The sequence below is a fragment of the Capra hircus genome, chromosome 7 (genome assembly GCF_001704415.2).
Source record: "Capra hircus breed San Clemente chromosome 7, ASM170441v1, whole genome shotgun sequence".
NCBI classification, from domain to species: domain Eukaryota; kingdom Metazoa; phylum Chordata; class Mammalia; order Artiodactyla; family Bovidae; genus Capra; species Capra hircus.
In genome coordinates, this window is record NC_030814.1 from 88,128,533 (window position 1) to 88,151,747 (window position 23,215).

Below are 23,215 nucleotides of genomic sequence, written 5' to 3' on the forward strand. Positions count from 1 at the left end.
ACCAATGGGCACATGTTGAGGACTTGAAATGTGGTTAGTCCTAATTACGATGTGCTGTATGTGTGAAATATACATTGTATTTTGAAGACAGGACAAAAAAAGGAAAGGAATCTAAAATACAGTATGAATTATTTTTATACAGATTCCTTGTTGAAATGATACTATTTTGGATATATGAGGTTAGATGAAACACATTATTAAAACTAATTTCCACCTGCTTCTTTTTATTTTTTTAAATGTGGAAAATTTTTAATGACATATGTGGCTTTCCATTGTATTTCTATTGAGTAGCACTGATGAGGAACATATTTTCCTACCGAAAAACAATCAAGAAGGGACTTCCCTGGTGGTCCAGTGGTTAAGACTCCAAACTTCCAAAGCAGAAGGTTGGGTATGACCCCTGGTCAGGGACCTCCATCTCATATGCTACAACTACAAGCCCACGTGCTGTAACTAGTGGAGAAGGCGAGGGCCCCCACTCCAGCACTCTTGCCTGGAGAATCCCATGGGCGCAGGAGCCTGGTGGGCTGCAGTCCACGGGGTCGAAAAGTCGGACACGACTGAGCGACTTCCCTCTCACTTTTCACTTTCATGCATTGGAGAAGGAAATGGCAACCCACTCCAGTGTTCTTGCCTGAAGAGTCCCAGGGACGGGGGAGTCTGGTGGGCTGCCGTCTATGGGGTCGCACAGAGTCGGACACGACTGAAGCGACTTAGCAGCAGTAGCAGCAGCAGCTGTAACTAAGACCCAGCTCAGTAAAAAAAAAAAAAAAAGGGAAATTAATTTTTAAAAATTAAGAATGAATTAGTAGAAAAAAAGAAAGAAAACTAGAAATCCCCAAACACATGGCTATTAAGAAATACACTTCAAAAATAGCCCACATGTCAAAGAAGAATTCAAAATGGAAATTAGAAAACATTTGAACTGAATAACAAAATTCAAAATGCAATTTAACCCAAATTTGTTAGACATTACTAAAGCAGTATGAACAAATTTTAGAGCAGGGCTTGGCAAAACCTAACCAAAATCCAAAATCCAGCCCAGTCTTATTTTGTTTAAAAAAAACTTACAGGAACGCAGGTTCTTCCATTTGTTTATTTATTGCCTGTTTCTGAGTTCATGCTATTATGGCAGAATTGAGTCATTTTGGGAAAGATCTGTCAAATATATTTACTATCTGGCCTTTTATGAAAAAATTATTTGGTTCAGAGCCTCAAATACATATATTAGAAAAAAGTAAAGAGTGTAAAGTAACAGGTTAGGCATCTATGTCAAGACATTTGAGGAAGTACAGCAAAATAAACCCAAAGAAAGTGAATGAAAGGAAATAATAAAGAACAGACGGAAGAGATCAGGCGCGTCCAGGGTGGTACGGCCACAGACAGAGAGCAAACAATGATGAAACATAAGCCGAGCATATGCTAGAAAGGATCGCCAAAGCTCAAAAACTGGCTTTTTGAAAAGTGTTAAACAATTAGCAAACCTCTAGTGAAATAATAAAAAAAATAAGTAGAGAGAAGAATAAAGAACCAACATCAGGACCATCACTACGGACACTGCAGACATTAAAAAGACAGTAGCACAATTCGGAAAGTCATATGCAAATGAAATTTAGAAAAAAACCCAACAAATTAAGGTAAAATTATAACCTCAAAATTGACTCAAGGAGAAATAGAAAACATGAATAATCTTATAACCTACAAAATGATGGATTCAGTAAAGAAACTCTGAACCCAAATGGGTTCAAACAGTGACTTCTTCCAAAATATTCAAGGAAGACATAGTTCCAATCTTACACAACCTCTTCCAGAAAATGTAAAATGAAGAAACACTGCTATGATACCCAAACTGGACAGATGATTGAGTCTTTCTTTTTGAGAAGGCAATCTTACTAGAATGATGATATTCTTTATCATCCAAACACGGGGACATTTGAGAGTGAAAGAAAATGCTATTAATAATATCAAGATGACAGGTATTAACTGGGGTTGTCCCAAGCAAATCAGGATGTAATGTTCCTCTCAATCTCACTCATAAACACAGATGCAAAAATCCTAATGAAAACTAGGACACACAAACTGCTGCTGCTGCTGCTAAGTCACTTCAGTCGTGTCCAACCCCGTGTGACCCCATAGACGGCAGCCCACCAGGCTGCCCCGTTCCTGGGATTCTCCAGGCAAGAACACTGGAGTAGGTTGCCATTTCCTTCTCCAATGCATGAAAATAAAAAGTGAAAGTGAAGTCGCTCAGTCGTGCCTGACTCTTAGCGACCCCATGGACTGCAGCCTACCAGGCTCCTCCATCTGTGGGATTTTCTAGGCAAGAGTACTGGAATGGGTTGCCATTGCCTTCTCCAAAAATGATAATATATGATAACCATGTTGAGTTTATCTGGAATATAGATTATGTTAACTCTAAAATAAATTAATTTGATTCATTACATCAACAGATTAAAGAAAAAACACATGATCATCTCAATATAGATAGAAACATTTTTGATACAATCAATATCCATTCATGATTAACAAAAACTATCAGCAAACCTAGGAATGGAAGGGAACTTCCTTAATCTGATAAGGGATATGTGCAATATACTTAGAGGAAACATCATACTTAATGGTAAAATGATTGAATCTTTCTCTTTGAGATCTGTAACAAGACAAGGATGCATGATACCACTACTTCTATTTAACACTGTATAGTATGTCCTAGCCTGTATAGTAAGGAAAGAGGAAAAAAAGATATGAAAATGAGAAAAGTAGAAGCAAAATGGCATTATTCACAGACGATTTATTCGTATATGTATAAAGTTTAGAAAGATCTATAGGTAAAGTTTAAAGATCTATAAGAGAGTTTATAAATTCATTGGATACAAAATCAATCTATAAAAATTATGTTTCTCTATACCAGAAATATATTAATATGAATTTTAAAGAAGGTATCATTATTAATATTACACCAAAACGCAAACTTCCTAAGAATAAATCTAACAAAAGATGTAAAAGTTCTCTACTGAGAAAATTTAAAACGTTATTGAGAGACATTAAAGAAATAAAAACGGGCATACTAAATTCATGGATTATCTCTTAAAAGGATATCATTATGCTTAAACTGATTTACAGGAAAAAATGCAATCTCAAACTCCCAAAATTTGGAGAGGTGGGATGGGGTTAGAGCAGAAATTGACAAGCTGATTTAAAACTGATGTGGATAAAGAATAGCCAAGACACTCTTGAGGAAAAAGGACAAGGTGGGAGAATTTGCTCTACCAGAGTACTCTTGCCTAGAAAATCCCGTGGACGGAGGAGCCTGGTAGGCTGCAGTCCATGGGGTTGCTAAGAGTCGGACACGACTGAACGACTTCACTTTCACTTTTTACTTTCATGCATTGGAGAAGGAAATGGCAACCCACTCCAGTGTTCTTGCCTGGAGAATCCCAGGGACGGGGGAGCCTGGTGGGCTGCCGTCTATGGGGTCGCACAGAGTCGGACACGACTGAAGCGACTTAGCAGCAGCAGATATATCATATATTATCATAAAGATGAATTATAAAATTTAAGATGGTGTAATATTGGTTCATAAAGAGACAAACAGACCAATGGAACAGAATAGACAACCCAGAGAGAGATCCACACCCACATATAAATGAACCCTTATATGATCTGGATAGTAATGCAATTCAACAGAGATAGGACAGACTTCTCAAAATGGTATGCTACAAGTATCAGGACTTCCCCAGTGGTTCAAGCAGTAAAGAATCTGCCTATGATGCAGGAGCCACAGGAGACACAGGTTCGATCCATGGGTTGGGAATATCCCCTGGAGGAGGGCATGGCACCCCACTCCAGTATTCTTGCCTGGAGAATCCCATGGACGGAGGAGCCTGGTGGGATACAGCCCATAGGGTCGCAAAGAGTTGGACATGACTGACACAACTGAGCATGCACGCACAAATGAGTACCAATATGGAAACAAAACCAGAGCCCTACCTCATACCATCCCAGGTCAATTAGACACATCAGTGTGAAAAGCAAAACTATAAAGTTTTTCTATAGTATCATATATGAGAAAGAGCTTCCCTGGTGGCTCAGGTGGTGAAGTGTCTGTCTGCAATACAGGAGGCCTAGGTTCGATCCTTGGATTGGGAAGATCTCCTGGAGAAGGAAATGGCAACCCACTCCAGTATTCCTGCCTGGAGAATCCCAGGGACGGAGGAGCCTGGTAGGCTATAGTCCATGGGGTCGCAAAGAGTCGGACACGACTGAGCGACTTCACTTCACTTCATATATGAGAAAACCTATGGCCTTGAGGTAAGGAAGTAAGAAATTACTAAATAAGATATAAAAAGCACTACTAATAAAGGTAAGATTTGACTACATTAAAATGAAGAGCTTTTGTCCTTCAAAAGATATCATGGATTGGCAAGATAAGAAACTGTGTGGGAGAAGATATATGCAATGTACACAATCTGCAGAACGGTTAAATAAATCCTACAAACAAGAAAGTTGCAGACAATCCCAGAGCAAAACGTTGGATGGGTACTTCACATTAGAGGAGATCCAAATGGCTGATAAACAACCTAAAAAGTTCTTAACCTCATTAGTAACCAGCACACAAGGCAGATTTAAATCACAATGCTGCTGCTGCTGCTAAGTCGCTTCAGTCGTGTCCAACCCTGACACGACTGCTCCTCTGTCCCTGGGGTTCTCCAGGCAAAAATACTGGAGTGGGTTGCCATTTCCTTCTCCAGTGTATGAGAGTGAAAACAATGAGGTATTATTTATTTCTACCAGATCAGTAAAAAGTTTTCAAGTGTAGAAAACCAAAGAGAATGAGAAAAACTTATAGAATGAAGAGAGTTCAGCAAGATGGCAGAACCATTCATTGCCTTTTCCACCAGCCTCTTTCCCTCCTACCCTGAGCAAACTCCATGCAAGATCTAAATCTACTTAGCTGATATTCCCAAATATCATGGCCAGAGCCCGCCATGAGCAGTAGGTTTCAAGCCATTAGAGCTGTCTTCACATGGTGCTTCCACCTGCTTGCAGCTGACTGCTTGGGGTCTGGGCCCAGAATGTTTCTTCTCCCAGGACTCCCAGGCTAGTCCCCAAACCCCCATCCAGGACTTTAGCATGAGAGGAAGCCGACGTGGTTCACCGCAGAAACCTCTGTGCCTGGGACACATGTTCTCTTTAACAGAGAGAACTGCAGGTGTAACCAAGCCACACAGGAGGGCAGGCATTGCTCTCGGGGCGGGTGAGGAGGCTGGGAGGGCCACACAGAGGCGACCATGACTTGGGTCTCAGGATGAGGAGGCATTCACCAGGCAGTGAGGGGCCAGGGACCCCCGGCTGAAGGAGGACCAGGGATCGGGGTGGCGAGAATGCAGTGACTGGCACTCTGAGGGCCCTGTTACTACACTGAGTAAACCTCAAGAGTCGTCCCAGGTCAGTTAAGAAAACATCAGGCTAGATCTTTTTTTTTCATAATAATATATATATATATAAATAACGTAAAATTTACCATTTAAATAATTTTTAAGTGTACAGTTCAGTGGCATTAAGTGCATTCATATTGTTGTGAAACCATCGCCACCATCCATCTCCTTTTCCATCTTCCCAAACAGAAACTCTGCACCTGATAAAGGATAACTCCTCATTCCCCATCCTCACAGCCCCGGCAACCTCCATTCTACATTCTGTCTCTAGGAATCTGATTCTTGAAGTACCTCAAGTACACGAACAGACTGCAGTATTTGTCCTTTTGTGTCCGGCTTATTCCACTCAGCACAGTGTCTTCAAGTTTCATCCGTGCTGTAGCATGGGTCACAGTTCCCTCCCTTTTGAAGGCGGAATCACGTTCCACTGTATGTATTTACCATATTATTGTTTGTCCATTCACCTACCGAGGAGCACTTGGGTTGTTCCCATCTTTTGGCTATTGTGAATATTGTTGCCACTGTAGACTGAACGTTTTTGTCCTTCCAGAATTCATATGCGGAAATCTCATCCCCAAGGTAATGGTATCCAGAGGCGGGGCCTTTGAAGACCATTAAGTCATGAGGACAGAGACTAAATGAATGGGCTTTGTGCCCTTATATGAGACTGAAGAGGGCTCCCTTGCTTCTTCTTGCGTGTGTTACAGTGAAAGGACACCCATCTGTAAACCAAGACACAGCCCTTCATCAGACACCAAATCTGCTAGCATCTTGATCTTGAACTTTTCAGCCTCCAAAACTGTGAGAAATAAATTTCTGTTATTTTTAGCTACCCCGTCTATGGTATTTAGTTAAAGCAGCCCACACAGACTAAGATAGCTGCTATGAACACTGGTGTATTAATAAAGACAAGACGTTTCAAAGCGAGGGACTAATGCAATTTCAGTTAAGAAAACAACCATTAGACAATTCCAGACAGTCCAGTGGTTATGACCCCTGCACTCACTGCCAGGGGTCCAGATTCAATCCCTGATTGGGAAACTGAGATCCCGCATGCCATGTGGTACAGCCAAAGAAAGGAAGGAAGAAAGAAAACAACCACCAGAGAGGCCAGTACAGTCACAACTCCCAAGTCCTGAGAGACCCACAGGCTCCAATCCCACTTCCTGTCTTCGGTCCCTGACATCGTGGCCCTGTTGGCATGTTCATCTGGGCAGAAATAAAGTGTGGCTTTGCCAGTTACAGGCCTTCTAACTCACCCCAGCCTCATGAAGTACTAGGCACATTTGTTGGAAAGACAGAAATGTGACTCAGTAGTCAAGCCTGAAAAAGTTGATCAGCGTTGAAAAAGTCTTTCACACATCTGTGAAACTCTAGCACGTGTGGAAGACACAAGAGTCAAGCCAATGTTTCAATCTACACTCCGGCAGATACACCATAAGATGAGTTGTGTGAGAAACCAAAGCGGGTCCTGTGCACAGAGCAGAGGAGGAGGTGGAGGACCCAGGAGGCAGGCACAGCTCAGAGAGGGTAACTGTCCAGGATCTGAAGAGCTTAAGCTCCCAAAGAAGTGTCCTTGAAGAAGACACGTGTGAGTCAGGGACAGAAAATGTATGGTGAAAATGCACCCACACCCTCCTCTCTCAGTCTTGTGGAACTGTCCCCCACTTCTGCAGGAGTGGAATTTTATCCATAGCTCATAGGTCTCCTACAGGAGGAGTTAGTTAGCCAGGGTGTTTGAACTGTGAAGCAAACATGTGAAAATTATTGGCCTCGAGTGAAAGGCATGGAGGGACCTCAGCAGAGACCACAGCAGCTGGGCTTAGGATGCTCAGGAACTGCAAGGGCTATGGAAAGACTTCCACGAGGCAGGGCACACAAGGAACATCACTTTTGTTTTTTCTAATCACTGCCTTTAAGTGAGTCCCCTCCTACCACTCTTTCCTGACTGGTCAACTTCTTGGGGAGACTCTCAACTCTTGAGCCACTTGGGATATAAAAGAGAATTAGTGCAGCTTAGAGACAATTTGACATGCATTTCTTCCCCTCCCCAGGGCTGGGTGTGTTGGGTGAGGAGGATGAATGAGACTCACGGCTCCTGCACGACAAGCACTGCTGCCATCCTCTTGTCTGCTGTTGCTTTTCAGCCTGGGCTTATCTGGCTGTGAGGTTCTCTGTGGTCACGCGTACGCATCCTTCAGGATTCCCTGCAGGATGGGGAGGAACTCCTTACTTCACAGCTCCCCATCAAGTGAAAGCCCTTGGCCTGACCTCTTCTGAGACCCCAGCTCCATCACTGTGGTCATCCTGTGATTCTTTCCTTATGAGTCCCCTTGCCTGGCAGGCAGCCTTCTTCACTTAGGGTTGCAGCCCTTTGAACTTCCAAGTGTCCGCTCCGGTCAGAAGAAACCATACATTCTTGCTTCCCCAAACTGCGGTAGCACAGAAGGTTCTAAACCCTCTTTCCAACAGTTTTCTTGGCTCAGAGAGATACAGGGTTGGGTGCTGGTTCTCTTTTCCAGGGCAATACAGTAAAATCCTACCCTGTTAAACTGTCATTTAATCTTGAGGGCATAGTTTAGAAGAAGCTGTGGTGTGGTGTTCATTCCCTAAGTCATGTCCAAATATTTTGTGAACCCTGAGCCCGCCAGGTTCCTCTGTCCATGGGATTGCCCAGGCAGGAATTCTGGGGTGGGTAGCCATTCCCTTCTCCAGAGGATCTTCCTGATCCACGAATCAAACCCATATCTTCCGCATTGGCAGGCAGATTCTTTACCAATGAGCCACTTGGGAAGCCCTCAGAATAAGCAAATGGCATCTAATCAACAACCAATTAGGTAGGAGGCAGCAAGCAGTACAGTCGCTAATTGTATGGCCATTAGAGCTATTTATACTGAATCTGATGGGAAGGTTTTAGAATAGAAAAATGAGTACATTTCATATTGTGTATTGTGGGCTATGCTTTTCTTATGCTGTAGACACCACCCCCCAACCCCCCTGAGTATGGCTACCAGGAGATGGAGGAGGGAAGGAAGTGTGAGAGAGAACTTAAGATCTATTTAAACAGGAGCGAGGGGAATGCAGGAGACTAGGATCCCAAACTGACAAGGATCACTTGTTTCCTGGCCTGGAAGGAGCACTGTGGATCCTCAGTGGGAATTTCCTTAGGAGGGAAGCTAGGCTATGTTCCTCCTGGAGTCTGGGCCAAGTAGGCTGACCACTGGAGGGACAAAGAAGGGGTGATATGAGTGGAAAGGTGTCCAGAAAGGCCTCTCTGAGAGTGGCGGGAAATAGGCTGGGAGGTTGGCCTGGGAGCTGTGGTGGGGACTCAGGCAGCCAGGCCTGGGTCAGGATGTGGGTGCCAATGGGAATGATGAGAGGCACTAAGAAGCAGATGCAGGTGGTGGGGAGAGAGCAATGAGCAGGGGGTGAGGCCCATGGTGGTGACAAAGCCAGAAGCAGGACCTGGGTGAGCCCAGTCAGGGCATAGGCCAGGGAAACACTAGGGAGGCGCTGGAAGCCAAAACCCCAAGAGGAACCAAACCACAGCATTAAAGAAATTAACCGCAGAGTGTGGGAGTCATGACCCAGACCCCAGTCAGGTGGAGAAACCTCTAGAAATGCAACGCTGGGCACAGAGTGACCCTTTACAAAGTGATTGTTTATCCCAGAGAAGGAACCCTTTGAAATCTGAGACACAGATGAAAACGGCGTCATACTCCCTGTGAGCTCCGCTCAGCGGCTCCTTAGAGGCCTCCATTATTGAGACAGATAACTCCTACGACACAATTGTTGGTAACCCCTGCTCAAGACCAAACTTGAGCAGCCTGGCTCAGAATCCAGATGTTCAACAGCTAAGATCCATGATGGACAGAGCAGTAACTGGAACATAAGGAAGAGGACTAAGACCCAGGACTTGAGCCCAGTTCTGTGCCCTGGGAGGGCAAAGGCCTGGACTCAAGGACTCTACACAAAGTTGTGAGGGTTTGTGGGAAGCTCAGTAAGGACTTAAGGGCATCATCCTGAGTTTTCAGGAAGATACTCAGCTTCCTCAAAAACCTGTTTCAGCTCTACTCCCTTTGAAGAAATCAGAAATTTGGGGGAAGACAGAAGCTAAGGCAGGTGCCATGCTCAGTCTGGGCAGTGGGCACACCAGCCCAGTTGGCACCTTACCTGGGATGTGGCCATGGGAACAGCCAAGGCGGGGCCAGAGACAAGAGAAGGCAGTCAGCTTTTGGGGGAAGCTGGGAAGGCAATGGGGCCTCTGTGACTAAGAGGGTATCGGGTGGCAGCTCTGCCCCCAGCCCAGGAGGGGCAGGGACTGGGAAACAGGGGCAGCAATGCTGCTTCTGACTTGGAAAAAAGAAAGACAAGTTCACTCATTCTGATCTGGAATGGGCTCTGCTGCGGACATGGAGACCCCAGAGCTGGAGGGACCCTCCCCAGCCTCACATATTTCAAGCTTCTTCAGATTTTTACTGATACTTGGAAACAAATTAAAGATACCGACAGACTTCTTTCAGGTGTTCCAGAAGGCAGCCAGGTTAGACTTCAGATGGGCCTTTCTCTGCAGGGACCAAGAGTGTGTGTGGCCGGGCCAGGGCGGGGTGTCCTTCCCGTGGTCTGTCGGTCACCCCTGCTTCCTCCTTTCTGGCAAGGTCCCCAGCAGAGCCCTCTACCATCTCCCACAGCCCTCTGTCTTACCAGCTCTATCTTGACCCCAATCCCAGGAAGCACCCAGCTGCCCTAAGGGCATACACTTGAGGTGGTCAGAGCATGTTCTGGCAGAGCCCAGTCAAGGCAGGGCTCATCCCATCCTCTGGCTACTGGTGGGCTGAGGAGGGGGCTTGGGTGAATGGAGAACTCTTTTCTAACCAGCTGCCAGAGAAGAACCCAAAGGAAGAAAGCCAGCTTTGCTAAAACAAAATTTTAGAACTCCCACACTTGGGGAAAAACATCCACTACACAACTCTACATGAGGCAAAGAATAGACTGATGGACGTATCTGCCATTAGGATGCCAGGTAAAGTTAAGACTCGGGTGAGGAGAAGGGGACAACAGAGGATGAGATGGTTGGATGGCATCACTGAATTGATGGACATGAGTTTGAGTGAGTTGGGAGCTCAAGCTGACTTGAGTGGGAGTTGGTGATGGACAGGGAAGCCTGGCGTGCTGCAGTCCATGAGGTTGCAAAGAGTCGGACAAGACTGAGCGAGTGAACTGAACTGAACTGAGATCCATTAACATGCCAGGTAAAGATGAGACCGTGCACGTGTGTCTGACCCCAGCGCACCTGAGCCCAGAGCAGGGATCAGCAACATGATGGCAGTAACACCAGCAGGGAGACAGTGGGCCCTCAGATTCAGCACTCACCTTTAGCACGTGCCACTGATAGAGTGTTTAGATTCCTGCAGGGGAGAAGAGAGAGCCCATGAGCACCATTAACCTGAGGCTGAGCTGGGCTGTCCCTCCCCCATGCTCAGCGTGGCCCCAGCTACTCAAAGAGGTGATAGTAAGGTTATTCTGGATTCCAGAGGGGACATATCAGGAGAATCATGCCTGAGGTTGGTTTCAGGAGTCTCTAAGGGCTGGGGGTTTGGGAAGCTGAACGGAAGGAAAATGAAGAAGCAGGAGGCAGAGGAACCGCCACACCTCTGAGCTGCTGGGAGCAACTGTGGTCCTCCCTGATCCTGTGGAAATCTGAAATGGCCTGGCCTCTCTTATTGGCATGGCAGGAGGGAGAGACTGGGAAATGGGGTGATGGTGGGGTGTGTGAAGAAGCCCCAGATGGGCTGATACCCTTTTCTGATATAGAAACCTCCACAACAAACAAACCAATCTATTCATAATTTTCTGGAACTCAAGATCAGTAAAACTTGAAAAATTGTTCTCAAAGGGATATTATTTTTCTTTCTTCTCTTTTTGGCCACAAAGTTTGTAGGGTCTTTGCTTCCTGACCAGCAACCAAAACCTGTGCCCTTGGTAGTGAAAGCATGGAGTCCTAACCATTGGTCCACCAGGGAATTTCCCTCAAAGGGTTTCACTTTAACCTTCCCAAGGAGGATAAGAGCCACTGTCCCCCCAGACAGAGTGGTTGCAGGTGAGAGGGCAGCCTGGCTCTGAGTTCCCCCAGGCTCGTCTGTGCCTCTGCCCAGCTGGGATCTGGTCCTTTTGTCCTCTGACAGCTCTGACTCTCTGCCAATCACCCTCACTGGTCTCCTGCTTGCTGCTTGACAGGAAGACAGGATTTTGCCTGGGAACATCATCTGTTCCTGTTCAGTCATGTCTGACTCTTTTGCAACCCCATGGACCGTAGCCCTCCAAGCTCCTCTGTCCATGGGATTTCCCAGGAAAGAATATTGGAGTGGATTGCCATTTCCTTCTCCAGGAGACCTTCCCAACCCAGGGATCAAAACTGCATCTCCTGAGTCTCCTGCATTGGCAGGTGGATTCTCTACTACTGAGCTACCTGAGAAGCCCAAGTATTATATACTGTATTCTTAAAATGAAATAACCCAGAAAAAAATGTCATTAAAAAAATCATGTGCGTGCATGTTCAGTTGGTCCCAACTCTTTGCAACCCCACGGACTGTGACCTGCCAGGCTCCTCTGTCCATGGAATTTTCCAGGCAAGAATACTGGAGTGGGTTGCCATTTTCTATTCCAGGGCAATCTTCCTGAGCTAGGGATCAAAACCTGAGTCTCCAGCATTGGCAGGCGGATTCATTACCACTGTGCCACCTGAGAAGAAAATCACAGGAAAATAAAATACATTTCAGTTCAGTTCAGTCGCTCAGTTGTGTCCGACTCTTTGCGATCCCATCAATCGCAGCACACCAGGCCCCGCTGTCCATCATCAACTCCCGAGTTCACCCAAACTCATGTGCATCAAGTGGGTGATGCCATCCAGCCATCTCATCCTCTGTCGTCCCCTTCTCCTCCTGCCCCCAATGCCTCCCAGCATCAGGGTCTTTTCCAATGAGTCAGCTCTTCACATGAGGTGGCCAAAGTACTGGAGTTTCAGCTTCAGCGTCAGTCCTTCCAGTGAACACCCAGGACTGATCTCCTTTAGGATGGACTGGTTAGATCTCCTTGCAGTCCAAGGGACTCCCAAGAGCCTTCTCCAACACCCCAGTTCAATAGCACCAATTCCTCAGTGCTCAGCTTTCTTCACAGTCCAACTCTCACATCCATACATGACCACAGGAAAAACCATAGCCTTGACTAAACGGACCTTTGTTGGCAAAGTAATGTCTCTGCTTTTCAATATGCTATCTAGGTTGGTCATCTTTCCTTCCAAGGAGTAAGCATCTTCTAATTTCATGGCTGCAGTCACCATCTGCAGTGATTTTGGAGCCAAAAAAAAATAAAGTCTGACACTGTTTCCACTGTTTCCCCATCTATTTACCATGAAGTGATGGGACCAGATGCCATGATCTTTGTTTTCTGAATGTTGAGCTTAAAGCCAACTTTTTCACTCTCTTCTTTCACTTTCATCAAGAGGCTTTTTAGTTCCTCTTCATTTTCTGCCATAAGGGTGGTGTCATCTGCATATCTGAGGTTATTGATATTTCTCCCGGCAATCTTGATTCCAGCTTATGTTTCTTCCAGCCCAGCGTTTCTCATGATGTACTCTGCATAGAAGTTAAATAAGCAGGGTGACAATATACAGCCTTGACATAATCCTTTTCCTATTTGGAACCATTCAGGTGTGACCTAAATCAAATCCCTTATAATTATACAGTGGAAGTGAGAAATAGATTTAAGGGACTAGATCTGATAGACAGAGTGCCTGATGAACTATGGACAGAGGTTTGTGACATTGTACAAGAGACAGGGATCAAGACTATCCCTATGGAAAAGAAATGCAAAAAAAAAAAAAAAACATTTACAGTATAGTAATGTATTTATTCGGAGAAGGCAATGGCACCCTACTCCAGTACTCTTGCCTGGAAAATCCCATGGATGGAGGAGCCTGGTGGGCTGCAGTCCATGGGGTCTCGAAGAGTCGGACATGACTGAGCGACTTCACTTTCACTTTTCACTTTCATGCACTGGAGAAGGAAATGGCAACCCACTCCAGTGTTCTTGCCTGGAGAATCCCAGGGATGGGGGAGCCTGGTGGGCTGCCATCTATGGGGCCGCACAGAGTCAGACACAACTGAAGCGACTTAGTAGCAGCAGCAGCAGCAGCAGCAGCAGCAATGTATTTATTGGGGCTTCCCAGGAGGCGCTAGGGGTAAAGAACCGGTCTGCCCATGGAGGAGATGTAAGAGATATGAGTTTGATCCCTGGGTGGGGGAGATCCCCTGGAGGAGGGCATGGCAACCCATTCCAGTATGGTAGGAGATAGTCCATGGGATTGCAAACAGTCGGGCCTTGACTGAAATGACTTGGCATGCATGCACTGTATTTATTGGTTCCATAAGTGTATACTGTCTGTGTCTAAGATGACTTGTCTGTCAGCACCTACAACAATGCTATCTTATACAACACCAAACACTACAGATGATATGTGTATTACTAACAGTAGACTTCAAAAATGAGAAGATAATGTGAAAAAGAAATTTATATTTTTTACAGGTATAATAATTCAGGCACTGATAATGAAGAAGCAGCAATATGATTGCTTTACTGTAGCCCAGTGTAATAAACAGTATTGCAGTCATATTCATAATACAGTACTGAAAATACTGTTACATTAAAAAAAAACCCACCTAACTGTGATGATAGGCTGATGTGAAATTTCTCCAAGTACAAGAGAAAAAGGCATATTGTACCATAATGTAATCCTTTGAAAGCAAAGATATGAAATAGTAAGAAAACTAACACATTATTAATTTTGTGTTAAATATTTCACTCACTTTACACCTACATAAGGACAGACTAGTATCCACATATATTTTAAGCATTCATGATCTAACTTTTTCTTAAATTTTTCACTATTTCTAGGCTCCACATCTTGTCTGTCAGTTTTTTCAAACTGTTGCCAATCTCCAATATATATTTATTGGAAAAAAAAAAGTCTATGTATAAGTGGAACCTCTCAGTTCAAACCCATGTTGTTCAAAGGTCAGCTATATTTTTAAGAGCCTGAAACATTGATACTAGCATTTAAGTCCCAACACTGTCACCTCACAGTTTGGGGGCAGCTTCTTTGAGAAGGAGGACTATGGGGCTGAGGGCCTTATATGCCTGTCCCTCCCCTGCTCCTGGTTTTGTCTGAGATAAATATAATGAGCACAACAGGGATGAATGCATGTCTCAAATCTTTGTGTTCTAGGTGAGAAGCAAGAGAGTGCCGGGCACTGAATGCTTACACATTTATGAATAACAAGAATTATATGGCCACCCCCAGTCCCCCAGATATTGAAGCAGCACCTAGTAGGCTTGAGGTCAACAGACAGCTCTACTTGGGAACGCTTCCTCTGTGACTTGCCTGGCTCCAGAGCATCCTTGAGATCTTAGCTGCCCCACAATCCAGCAAGGAGAGGCTGCCCCATTTCTGGGTTCCCTTTTGCCACCCCACTCCCCACCCCACCAGGCTTGTCATCCTAAACTGTGCTTCCCCGTCTATCTTCTCTATTGGACTGGGCTTGGGAAGGAGGTCCACTTGGCACAGCTGTGCCCCCAAGAAAGCCATGTCCCTGCAGATTGGAATAAAAAGCTGAGGGTGCACAGGCTGAGGCTGTACAGGCCCCAGGGAAGGAGCACAGAGCTGAGTGGCACAGGACAGCTAGGCCTCTCCATCTGGGCCCACCCAGGTGGCTCTTTCCTGTGCTCTTGCTCAGGTGGGCATGTGAAACCTGATGGTACTGCATGGCCAGCCTGAGCCCTGAGCTGCCTTTTGTATTGATAAAACCAGACGGTGTGGTCAGGGCCACCAGTGGAAGCACAGCTGAGGTCACAGAGATACCAAATCTGACACAAGATGCCGTGGACAAGGTGGCAGAAGAGCCCATCATGATGACGCAGGCCTGGGTCCCTGACAGTGGTGGGCAGTCAGAAAAGTCCAGCAGGCCTGTGGGGGCAAGGGACAGGAAGGAGCGGGAGTGGACCTCTGGATGGATGGGTCCCAGGGGCCACGACCTCAGACACTGTACCCTACTCTGAATGTATCTAGGCCACAGGCAGGACCAAGCCAGGCTGGCAGGGATCCACAGGCCAAGGCCCCAGGCCCCATACTGAGACTCACAGGGTCTCTCTCCTACAGACCCCATTCTGCCCCAGCCCTAGCAGGGCCTCCCCGTCCGTGCATCCACCCAGGGCTGGGAGCCATCAGCTCACTTCCCTTCATGATTGCAATCAGCCAGCCGACAGAGGAGGTTTTCCCTTTGCTGGGCTGATGCAAACGCCTGGGCTGGAATCACTTTCTAACAGGGGGTGGCTGGGCCTCTCCCAAGGGGAGAGGGCAGGACTGTGGCCTGCAGGGGAAGAGAGAGGGGTTCCTGTAATTTCACCTGAAGCAGTTTCTTTAGAGTCAAGGCGAACCTCAAAAGAGACTCCTGGAGGAGCCCCAGGCTCTGCCTGGTTCCCCTGAGAGGCTGCAGGAGCTCTGTGGAGAACACCCACTTCTCTGTCCTCCACAGGGGCACCCCTCCCGCTGCCCGCCCTCCCAGTCACATTTGCTTAGAGGAATGTGACTCTGTTCCTCACACACACGATGGGACATCCTTGCTCCCTGCCCTTCCCTTCCCTTCATGGCCTCCTCCCGTTGTCCCGCCTCAGGAGCCTGCCTTTCTACACTCTGCCTCAGAGAAGCCCTGATTTCTTCTAACCTCCTCTCCCTCTGACCCCCAGATGCCAGCCCCTCAAGGTCATCCCTAGCAGTCAGCTCACACTCCCCGATCATGCCACCCTCCATGCCTCTAACCCCACCTCCCCACACCCTCAAGGGCTGACTTCGCTTTCTATTTCCTAGGGAATACAGAAGCTATTGTCCCCTCCTGCCACCAAACCCACTGCAACTTCCCAGCTGGACAGAGGGGGCCCACCCAGGCAGCCCTTCCCTGAGCTCTCTGCTCAGGTTATTGTGTGATACCTGATGCTGTGATTCCTCCCCGTGACCATCCCCTTCAGGCACCCCCTGCATGGCCCGCTGTCCAGCTCTCTCACCCATTTCCAGCTCATCTCCAGCAGAGAGATATTCAAGTTTCCCTGCCTGAAAAGATCCCTCTCTGACTGCTTGACCCCTCTAACTGCTTCTGTCTCTCTCTCTCTTCTTCCCTTCAGAATAAACCTTTGAAGAGCCATCTATCTGTCTTACCCTCCCTCATTCCTCAGCCCACTGCCGCTGGCTTCTGCCCCCACCATACATTAAAACATTCCCCCCTCCACCCCCCGCAGAGGCTCCAGCGGCCTCCTTGTCCTTAACCCAGGATAATAATCCCAGGGGCCACATCTTATCCTCACCCTACTTCTCCCCCCGCCCACCTGGCATTACCTCCTAATTTCCCACTTTCCAGTGCTGTTGCAGTGCGTCCTCAGCCTCTGGGGTCAGACAGACTTGCTTGCATTCAGTCCTGGTGATGTTGCTTCTTAGCTGCAGGAACTCCACCTCTCTGAGACCCAGTTTCCTTTTCTGTAAAATGGGGTGATTAAAGTCTCTGCCTCGGGGCTCACTGTGAGGATGAAATGAATTAGCCATTAAAGAAGAACTTAGCGCCCAGCATTTCAGTAAGTGCTGCTCAGTGAAAGCCGGCTGTTAGAGTCTCTAACTGCATCTGGCTCTTTTGCTCCCCACCAGAATCAACTCACTCCAGCCTTCCTACGATCTGCGTTTCAGAGAGCGCCCCCGACTCCTCACCAACCAACCTGCTGTCCTGATTCTTCCCAGCCATTCTCCCCGCAGTAGCTAGACTGGGATTCCTGGGACTCAAACCTTCTAGGGACCCCACACACCTATCCCTGGCTGAAAACCCCACAATGCTTCCAATGCTCCTAGCATGAAGCCTAAACCTGCTCCTCCTTTAATTGATTTTATAACTATTTTTAAAACAAGAGGCAAATTACAATGGTCAAGATTTATAATAACAAATAAATTTTCTACACAAAATTTTTCTTTGCTTAGAATACAATCTGAAGTCAGGACTTTCAGAGAAGCCTTGTGGGAACATTCAGCCTCCATAGTTTTCAGTTTCCCTCAGAAAGCCTATTTACATAAAAAGGGAAGTTTTTCTCTATAAGAAATCACATTTTTGTGTGTGTGTATGCACAGGTCCAAAAACTCTTACATAGAATGCAACACCAAACCACAGCTGAGTGTTTAAGAAGTCCTGGGTCTCTGGGACACGAACCTCCACCCCTGCTTGAGCTGAATACTTTAAATCAGAACTTTTAAAAAATTCTTATTTTCCTTCCCCATTTTTAAGTTGAAATATAGTTAATGTACAATGTTATGTATCACAGGTGTACAGTAATTCACAAATTTTAAGTTATACTCATTTATAGTTATTATAAAATATTGGCTATCCAAATTCCATGTTATGAAATATACCCTTGTAGCTTATTTTATACCTAATAGCTTGCACTTCTTAATCCCCTACTTCTATGTTGCCCCTCCCCACTTTTCTCTCTTCGTCAGTAGCCACTAGGATGTTCTCTGCATTTGTGAGTCTGCTTCTTTTTCTCTTATGTTCACTAGTTTGTTGTATTTTTTAGATTCCACATGAGTAATATTATACAGTATTTCTCTTTCTCTGTCTGGCTTATTTCATTTAACATAATGCCCTCCAAGTCCGTTCATGCTGTTGCAAATGGCAAAATGTCATTCTTTTTTATGGCTGAGTAATATTGCATCGCACACACACACACACACACACACACACACACACACACACACACACGCTAAGTCACTTCAGTCACGTCCAACTCTTTGTGACCCGATGGACTGTAGCCTACCAGGCTCCTTTGTCCATGAGACTCTCTAGGCAAGATTAGTGGGGTGGGTTGCCATGCCCTCCTCCAGGGGATCTTCCCGACCCAGGGGTCAACCCGTGTCTGCTGTGGCTCCCGCACTGCAGGCAGGTTCTTTACCCCCGAGCCACCAGGGAAGCCTATATGTGTGTGTATCTATATCAATACACACATGTATCACATTTTCTTTATCCATTCATCTGCTGGGGGACACTTAGGTTGCTTCCATATCCTGGCAATTAAATCAGAACTTACTAAATGTCATGTGAATTACCTGAGGACCTGGTCAAAAGGCAATTCTGAGTCAGAAAGTCTGGGGTGAGACTTGAGGGTCTGCACTTCACACAAGCCCCCAGCCAATGCTGAAGCTCCAGTCTCGAGGTCCAAGCTGAATAGGAAGGCTTTACGTCTATCTCTACCCACGAGACTGTGCATCTCTCAAGGAGAGGGACCATGTGTGCTTTATTCACGATGCCTGCTCATAGCAAGTGCTTCATATCAGTTTGTCGAATGAATTGTTCTTAATGCATACCCAGTCCCCAGCCTCCTTACGTCCTTCTGTTGTCTAATTTCACCCATGCCTTTTGGACTCTCCACTTGCTTTTTGAGAATGCTCTGGGCCCAGATCCGAGAGCTGCGGCCACAGGCGTATTGTCATGACATGGCCTTACATCACAGGCTCTTCACCTGCCTCTGCTGCAGCCACATCCTGGTCCTTGTCTTCAACAGATCTGCTCCTGCTCAGAAGCCTGTCACACCCAAATTCCCCTGCCTCAGCATAACCTCCTATCCTTCATCTCCCCACACTGATCACATCACATTGTACCCCAGCCCCTGGCTTTTCCATCCTGACTCTCTTCTTCCTCCCACCGCAGTCCAGTGATCTCAAAGAACTCTTCCCCGTGTCCCTGTGACACCCCTTTACCAAAACCCCCTGCCCCGGGCCTATGTTAGGGCCTGACATGCCCCACAGGGCAGGGGTTCACCTCTTCTTTCAGGGCCTGCCCTCTGGGCACCCCCTCCTAGTCTGCCTTCTTCCTATCTGGGTGCTGCTTCTCTGGTCTTTTGAGGACCCCTCAGGGTCTGCCCTGTTCAGTAAACCCTTCCCGCCAACCTGCATCAGCCAAATCGCCTTCAGAACAGACTGGGATCCAGACCCCTGCAACACAACCCTCTCCTTTATTCACTGGCTGCCAGATAAATTCCTGCCTGCTCCACTGGGCCTTCAGCTGGCCACCCACTCAGAACCAGGCAGTGCCAGGTGGGGTGGGAAGCAGAAGGTCAGGGCTGTCCAGGGCATGGCAGGACCGCATCCCACTGGGCAGGAGCTCCAAGTCAGTGGACCCTCACCTGTCAGAGAGGATCTCTTACCTTTCCCCACTCTGCCCAGTGACCGCCTGTCTCAGCCTCCCTGGCAAGATAAGGAGATACCCTTTGAGTAATTTTTTTTTCCAAGTTTCACTGATCTCAAATACTAGAAAGTGATGAATAAGTCTGTGGTTTGCTATGGAGGTTCCATGTCAGATAAAGATTCTTCCGAAGCCCGTCCTCCCTTCGCTTCCCTGGGGCATGGGCACACTGAATAAAAGTCGGGGGCTGTCTCAGACACTTCAGAACACCACGAAGGACCTGGACAAGACAGAATCCATCCTGCCAGCCCAAACATGAGCAGCCTCTCTATCTTGCATCTGCTCCTGCTCCTGCTTGCACTCCATGCCCCTCAGGCACAGGGGCTGCCTTTGAGGACATCGAGGACTCCATATTCTAGCTTGATGGAGGAAATTATGGATGACCTAAAGAAAATAACTCCGAGTCCAGAAGTGAGTAGCTGGGATAAAGTTGGCAAGGGGCAGGGAAGGGCTGGCAGGTGCCTTGGGCCAATAGCACTCAGGGGCTCTCTCTCTCTCTCTGCCTCACCAGGGCTCCTTGAACTCAGATGAGAAGAATATCCTGGCGGTAAGAGTTCGGCCCCACACATGGGTGCACTTGGGTGGGTTCCCATCTCCTTCCTGCCTGGCGACCTCAGGCTTGTCACACCACCTTGGCTAGCCACTAGGGTTAGCAGCACCTACCTCAGCGGTGGTGTGGTGAAAATTGAATGCACACGGTGCATCAAGTTCCCAGACCAGTGTCTGGTGCTTGCCGAGTGCTCGGGACATTTGCCCAGTCATGGCTGTAATAATGAAAATGATTTTTCTTAATTACAAAAGGAAAAGGCAGCTCTACATGAACAATACCAGAGGCCTTAAGCTCAGTTTTCAGTGGGGCAGTTTCTGGGCTGGCAGACTAAAATTTCCCACAGGATCATGCCTGCCACCTTCTTTTTCCTTTAATAATTGAGTCATGTTTTCCAGTGCCAACCAACACTAGTCATCATCACTTTTAGCTATTTTTCCTAAAGTGGTTATTTCACCTTTGCTTGCATGGCAATTCTTGGGTCAAACAAGAGGTAGAATCTCTCGAGTTCATTGGCCATTTGCATTTCCCCTCTCTTAGGCACTAGTAGTTCACACGCTGCACCCCTTTCCACACTGGGGTCTCTGTGATTGTCTTCCTGATTTCAAGGAGCCATTAATTCAGTCAATTCAGTTAATTCATGGCCTTTTAGCTGCAAATATTTCCCTTAGGCAGGCTTTTGCCTTTTTAGAGTCTGTTTGGGGAAATATGTTTTTCTCCCAAGTGCAAAAAGATCCACCCAGGACCTTCATGCAGCTCACAAGAGCCACAGGCTTGGGACGTGGGTGATATAAAGCTTGTCTGGGGGTGTGCATTCCCCTCTTGGATGGCGACCTTTGGAGCAGTTCAGAGACACATCTGGGGCAAGACGGGGACTAGGAAGGGGCTGTCCAGGGATGTCCCTAAAAGCAGTCTTGGAAAACTGCGAGGGTGACTTCAGCCCAGTCATAAGAAGGACACTCCAACTTTCCCCCTCACATGTATTCTTTGTCCCCTTAGAATAAGAGCCTTCTGCAGGCAAACCTGAAAGCGTTCATGACATTTGCCACAGATACTTTTGGAAATGATTCAAAAATCATGAAAAATCTTAAGGTATGTGAAGCTGTCAAGGGCCTGGGGATCCCTACCTTGACCCTGCCCTTCCTCTGGCAGGAGGGTGGCGGCTCTTGCTTGTTATCGAGGACAGTCTCTGACTGTTTGCTTTGGTCTCTCCCCACAGGAATTCCAGCCAGTGCTGCCCACAGCCACACCCACGGTAAGCTGCCCCCAAAATGCCCCTGAGGTGATGCCCTGAGCCACAACTTAACCCCAGCCTGACATCCACCTTCCAACCCGGCTCCATCTGATGCCTCCTTCTTTGTTTCTACACAGGAAGATTCAATTCTTATTGAGGACAGCAACTTGGGGGATTTTCGGATGAAATTGGAAGAATATTTGGCTACCATTAGAGGCTATCTCAGACACGACTGAAGTGACTTAGCAGCAGCGGAGACTATCTGAAGTCCAAGAACATACGGTTTTTCTAACATCTGAAGTCTGAAGCCTAGTTCCCTCTCTGAAGCCTCAGATCATCAGTGACAACAGACTGTCCTAAATTTCTTCGATGTTTCTCACATGGTCCAGGCCTGGAAGAATTAATTTTCTCCCGTGGAGTCAGATGAATCGTTAATTATTTAACTCTTGATATGTGTGGCCCCCATTTGTCCTTTTGGGATTATGTTCTCATTTTTAATCTATTGAGACTTATTTATTTATGTATGTATTTATTTATTACCTTGTGCAAATGTGAAGGGTATTTATTTTAGCAGAGGAGTCATGTTCTGCTCCTTCTGGACAAAACTTAAGATGGGGACTTGGGAGTATGTTCATTTGTACCTCAGATTTGAAACTGAGGTACACATCTTGAAAATAAACTACACTCTCTTAACAAATGCTTTGTTGCTAGTGTTTCACTTTGACTCAGTAACTCTCTCTCCTGATGATTTAACATGCCTCCCTGCACCGGATGGGCCCTTGTGCCCACACCCTGGCAATCTGTAGTCCATTGGGAAGCTAGACTGAATTTTAGAAAAGGCAAATGTGGTCAGGTTGGTTTATATTTAATTTTCCAGTCCTGGAGGGTCTTCTGGACCTTGTCCAGATACAGACAAGGTCTGTGTTTAGTCACTAAATCGTATCCAACTCTTTTGTGATCTCATGAACCATAGCCCACTAGGCTCCTCTGTCCATGGGATTTCCCAGGCAAAAATACTAGAGTGGATTGCCATTTCCTTCTCCAGGGACTCTTACTGACCCAAGGATCAAACCTGCATCTCCTGCATTGACAGGTGGATTCTTGACCACTGAATCACCAGGAAAGACCCATACAGAGTCCTGCTGCTGCTGCTGCCAAGTCACTTCGGTCGTGTCTGACTCTGTGTAACCGACCCCATAGACGGCAGCCCACCAGGTTCCCCTGTCCTTGGGATTCTCCAGGCAAGAATACTGGAGTGGGTTGCCATTTCCTTCTCCAATACATGAAAGTGAAAAGTGGAAGTGAAGTCGCTCAGTCGTGTCCAACTCCTAGCGACCCCATGGACTGCAGCCCACCAGGCTCCTCCATCCATGGGATTTTCCAGGCAAGAATACTGGAGTGGGTGCCCATCGTCTTCTCCAATACAGAGTCCTAGGGCAGCATAAAAGGCCTGATTCCACCTACTGCTTCTATTTTCCTACTCTCACAGCTACCTATCCTCTCAATGCTCCAGGTAATAGAAGTGCTGTGGCTTCCTAGGTGAACCACACACCTTTTTCACACCTCTAAACCTTTACCCACACTGTTACTGCAGCCTCGCATGCCCTAATCCTGATTCAACATGCCCAAGTTGATTTTAAAAAGCTGTTTACTTGAAGTAACAAGTAAGACT

The 23,215-nt window shown here is 46.8% G+C and overlaps 1 protein-coding gene across 2 annotated transcripts; it reads left to right on the forward strand.

The window, feature by feature from the left end:
* Positions 20,006-22,233, forward strand: LOC102190507 (interleukin-3). 2 transcript variants are annotated; one of them, XM_013965276.1, is made up of 6 exons: positions 20,006-20,173; positions 20,274-20,309; positions 21,309-21,401; positions 21,529-21,564; positions 21,681-21,759; positions 21,801-22,233. In XM_013965276.1, the coding sequence occupies exons 1-6, from the start codon at positions 20,018-20,020 to the stop codon at positions 21,833-21,835; spliced, it is 435 nt and encodes a 144-aa protein (XP_013820730.1). In that variant the 5' UTR covers positions 20,006-20,017; the 3' UTR covers positions 21,836-22,233. The 2 variants fall into 2 exon arrangements, with proteins under 2 accessions (XP_013820730.1, XP_005682685.2); XM_005682628.2 differs by lacking the exon at positions 21,801-22,233 and having other exon boundaries at positions 20,018-20,173; positions 21,681-21,779.

Excerpts from the sequence above, each read along its gene's own strand:
- LOC102190507 (XM_013965276.1), top strand. The coding sequence starts at position 20,018 with ATGAGCAGCCTCTCTATCTTGCATCTGCTCCTGCTCCTGCTTGCACTC. Across the intron at positions 20,310-21,308 it reads ATGAGAAGAATATCCTGGCG|AATAAGAGCCTTCTGCAGGC; the intron begins GTAAGAGTTCGG and ends TTGTCCCCTTAG. Across the intron at positions 21,565-21,680 it reads TGCCCACAGCCACACCCACG|GAAGATTCAATTCTTATTGA; the intron begins GTAAGCTGCCCC and ends GTTTCTACACAG.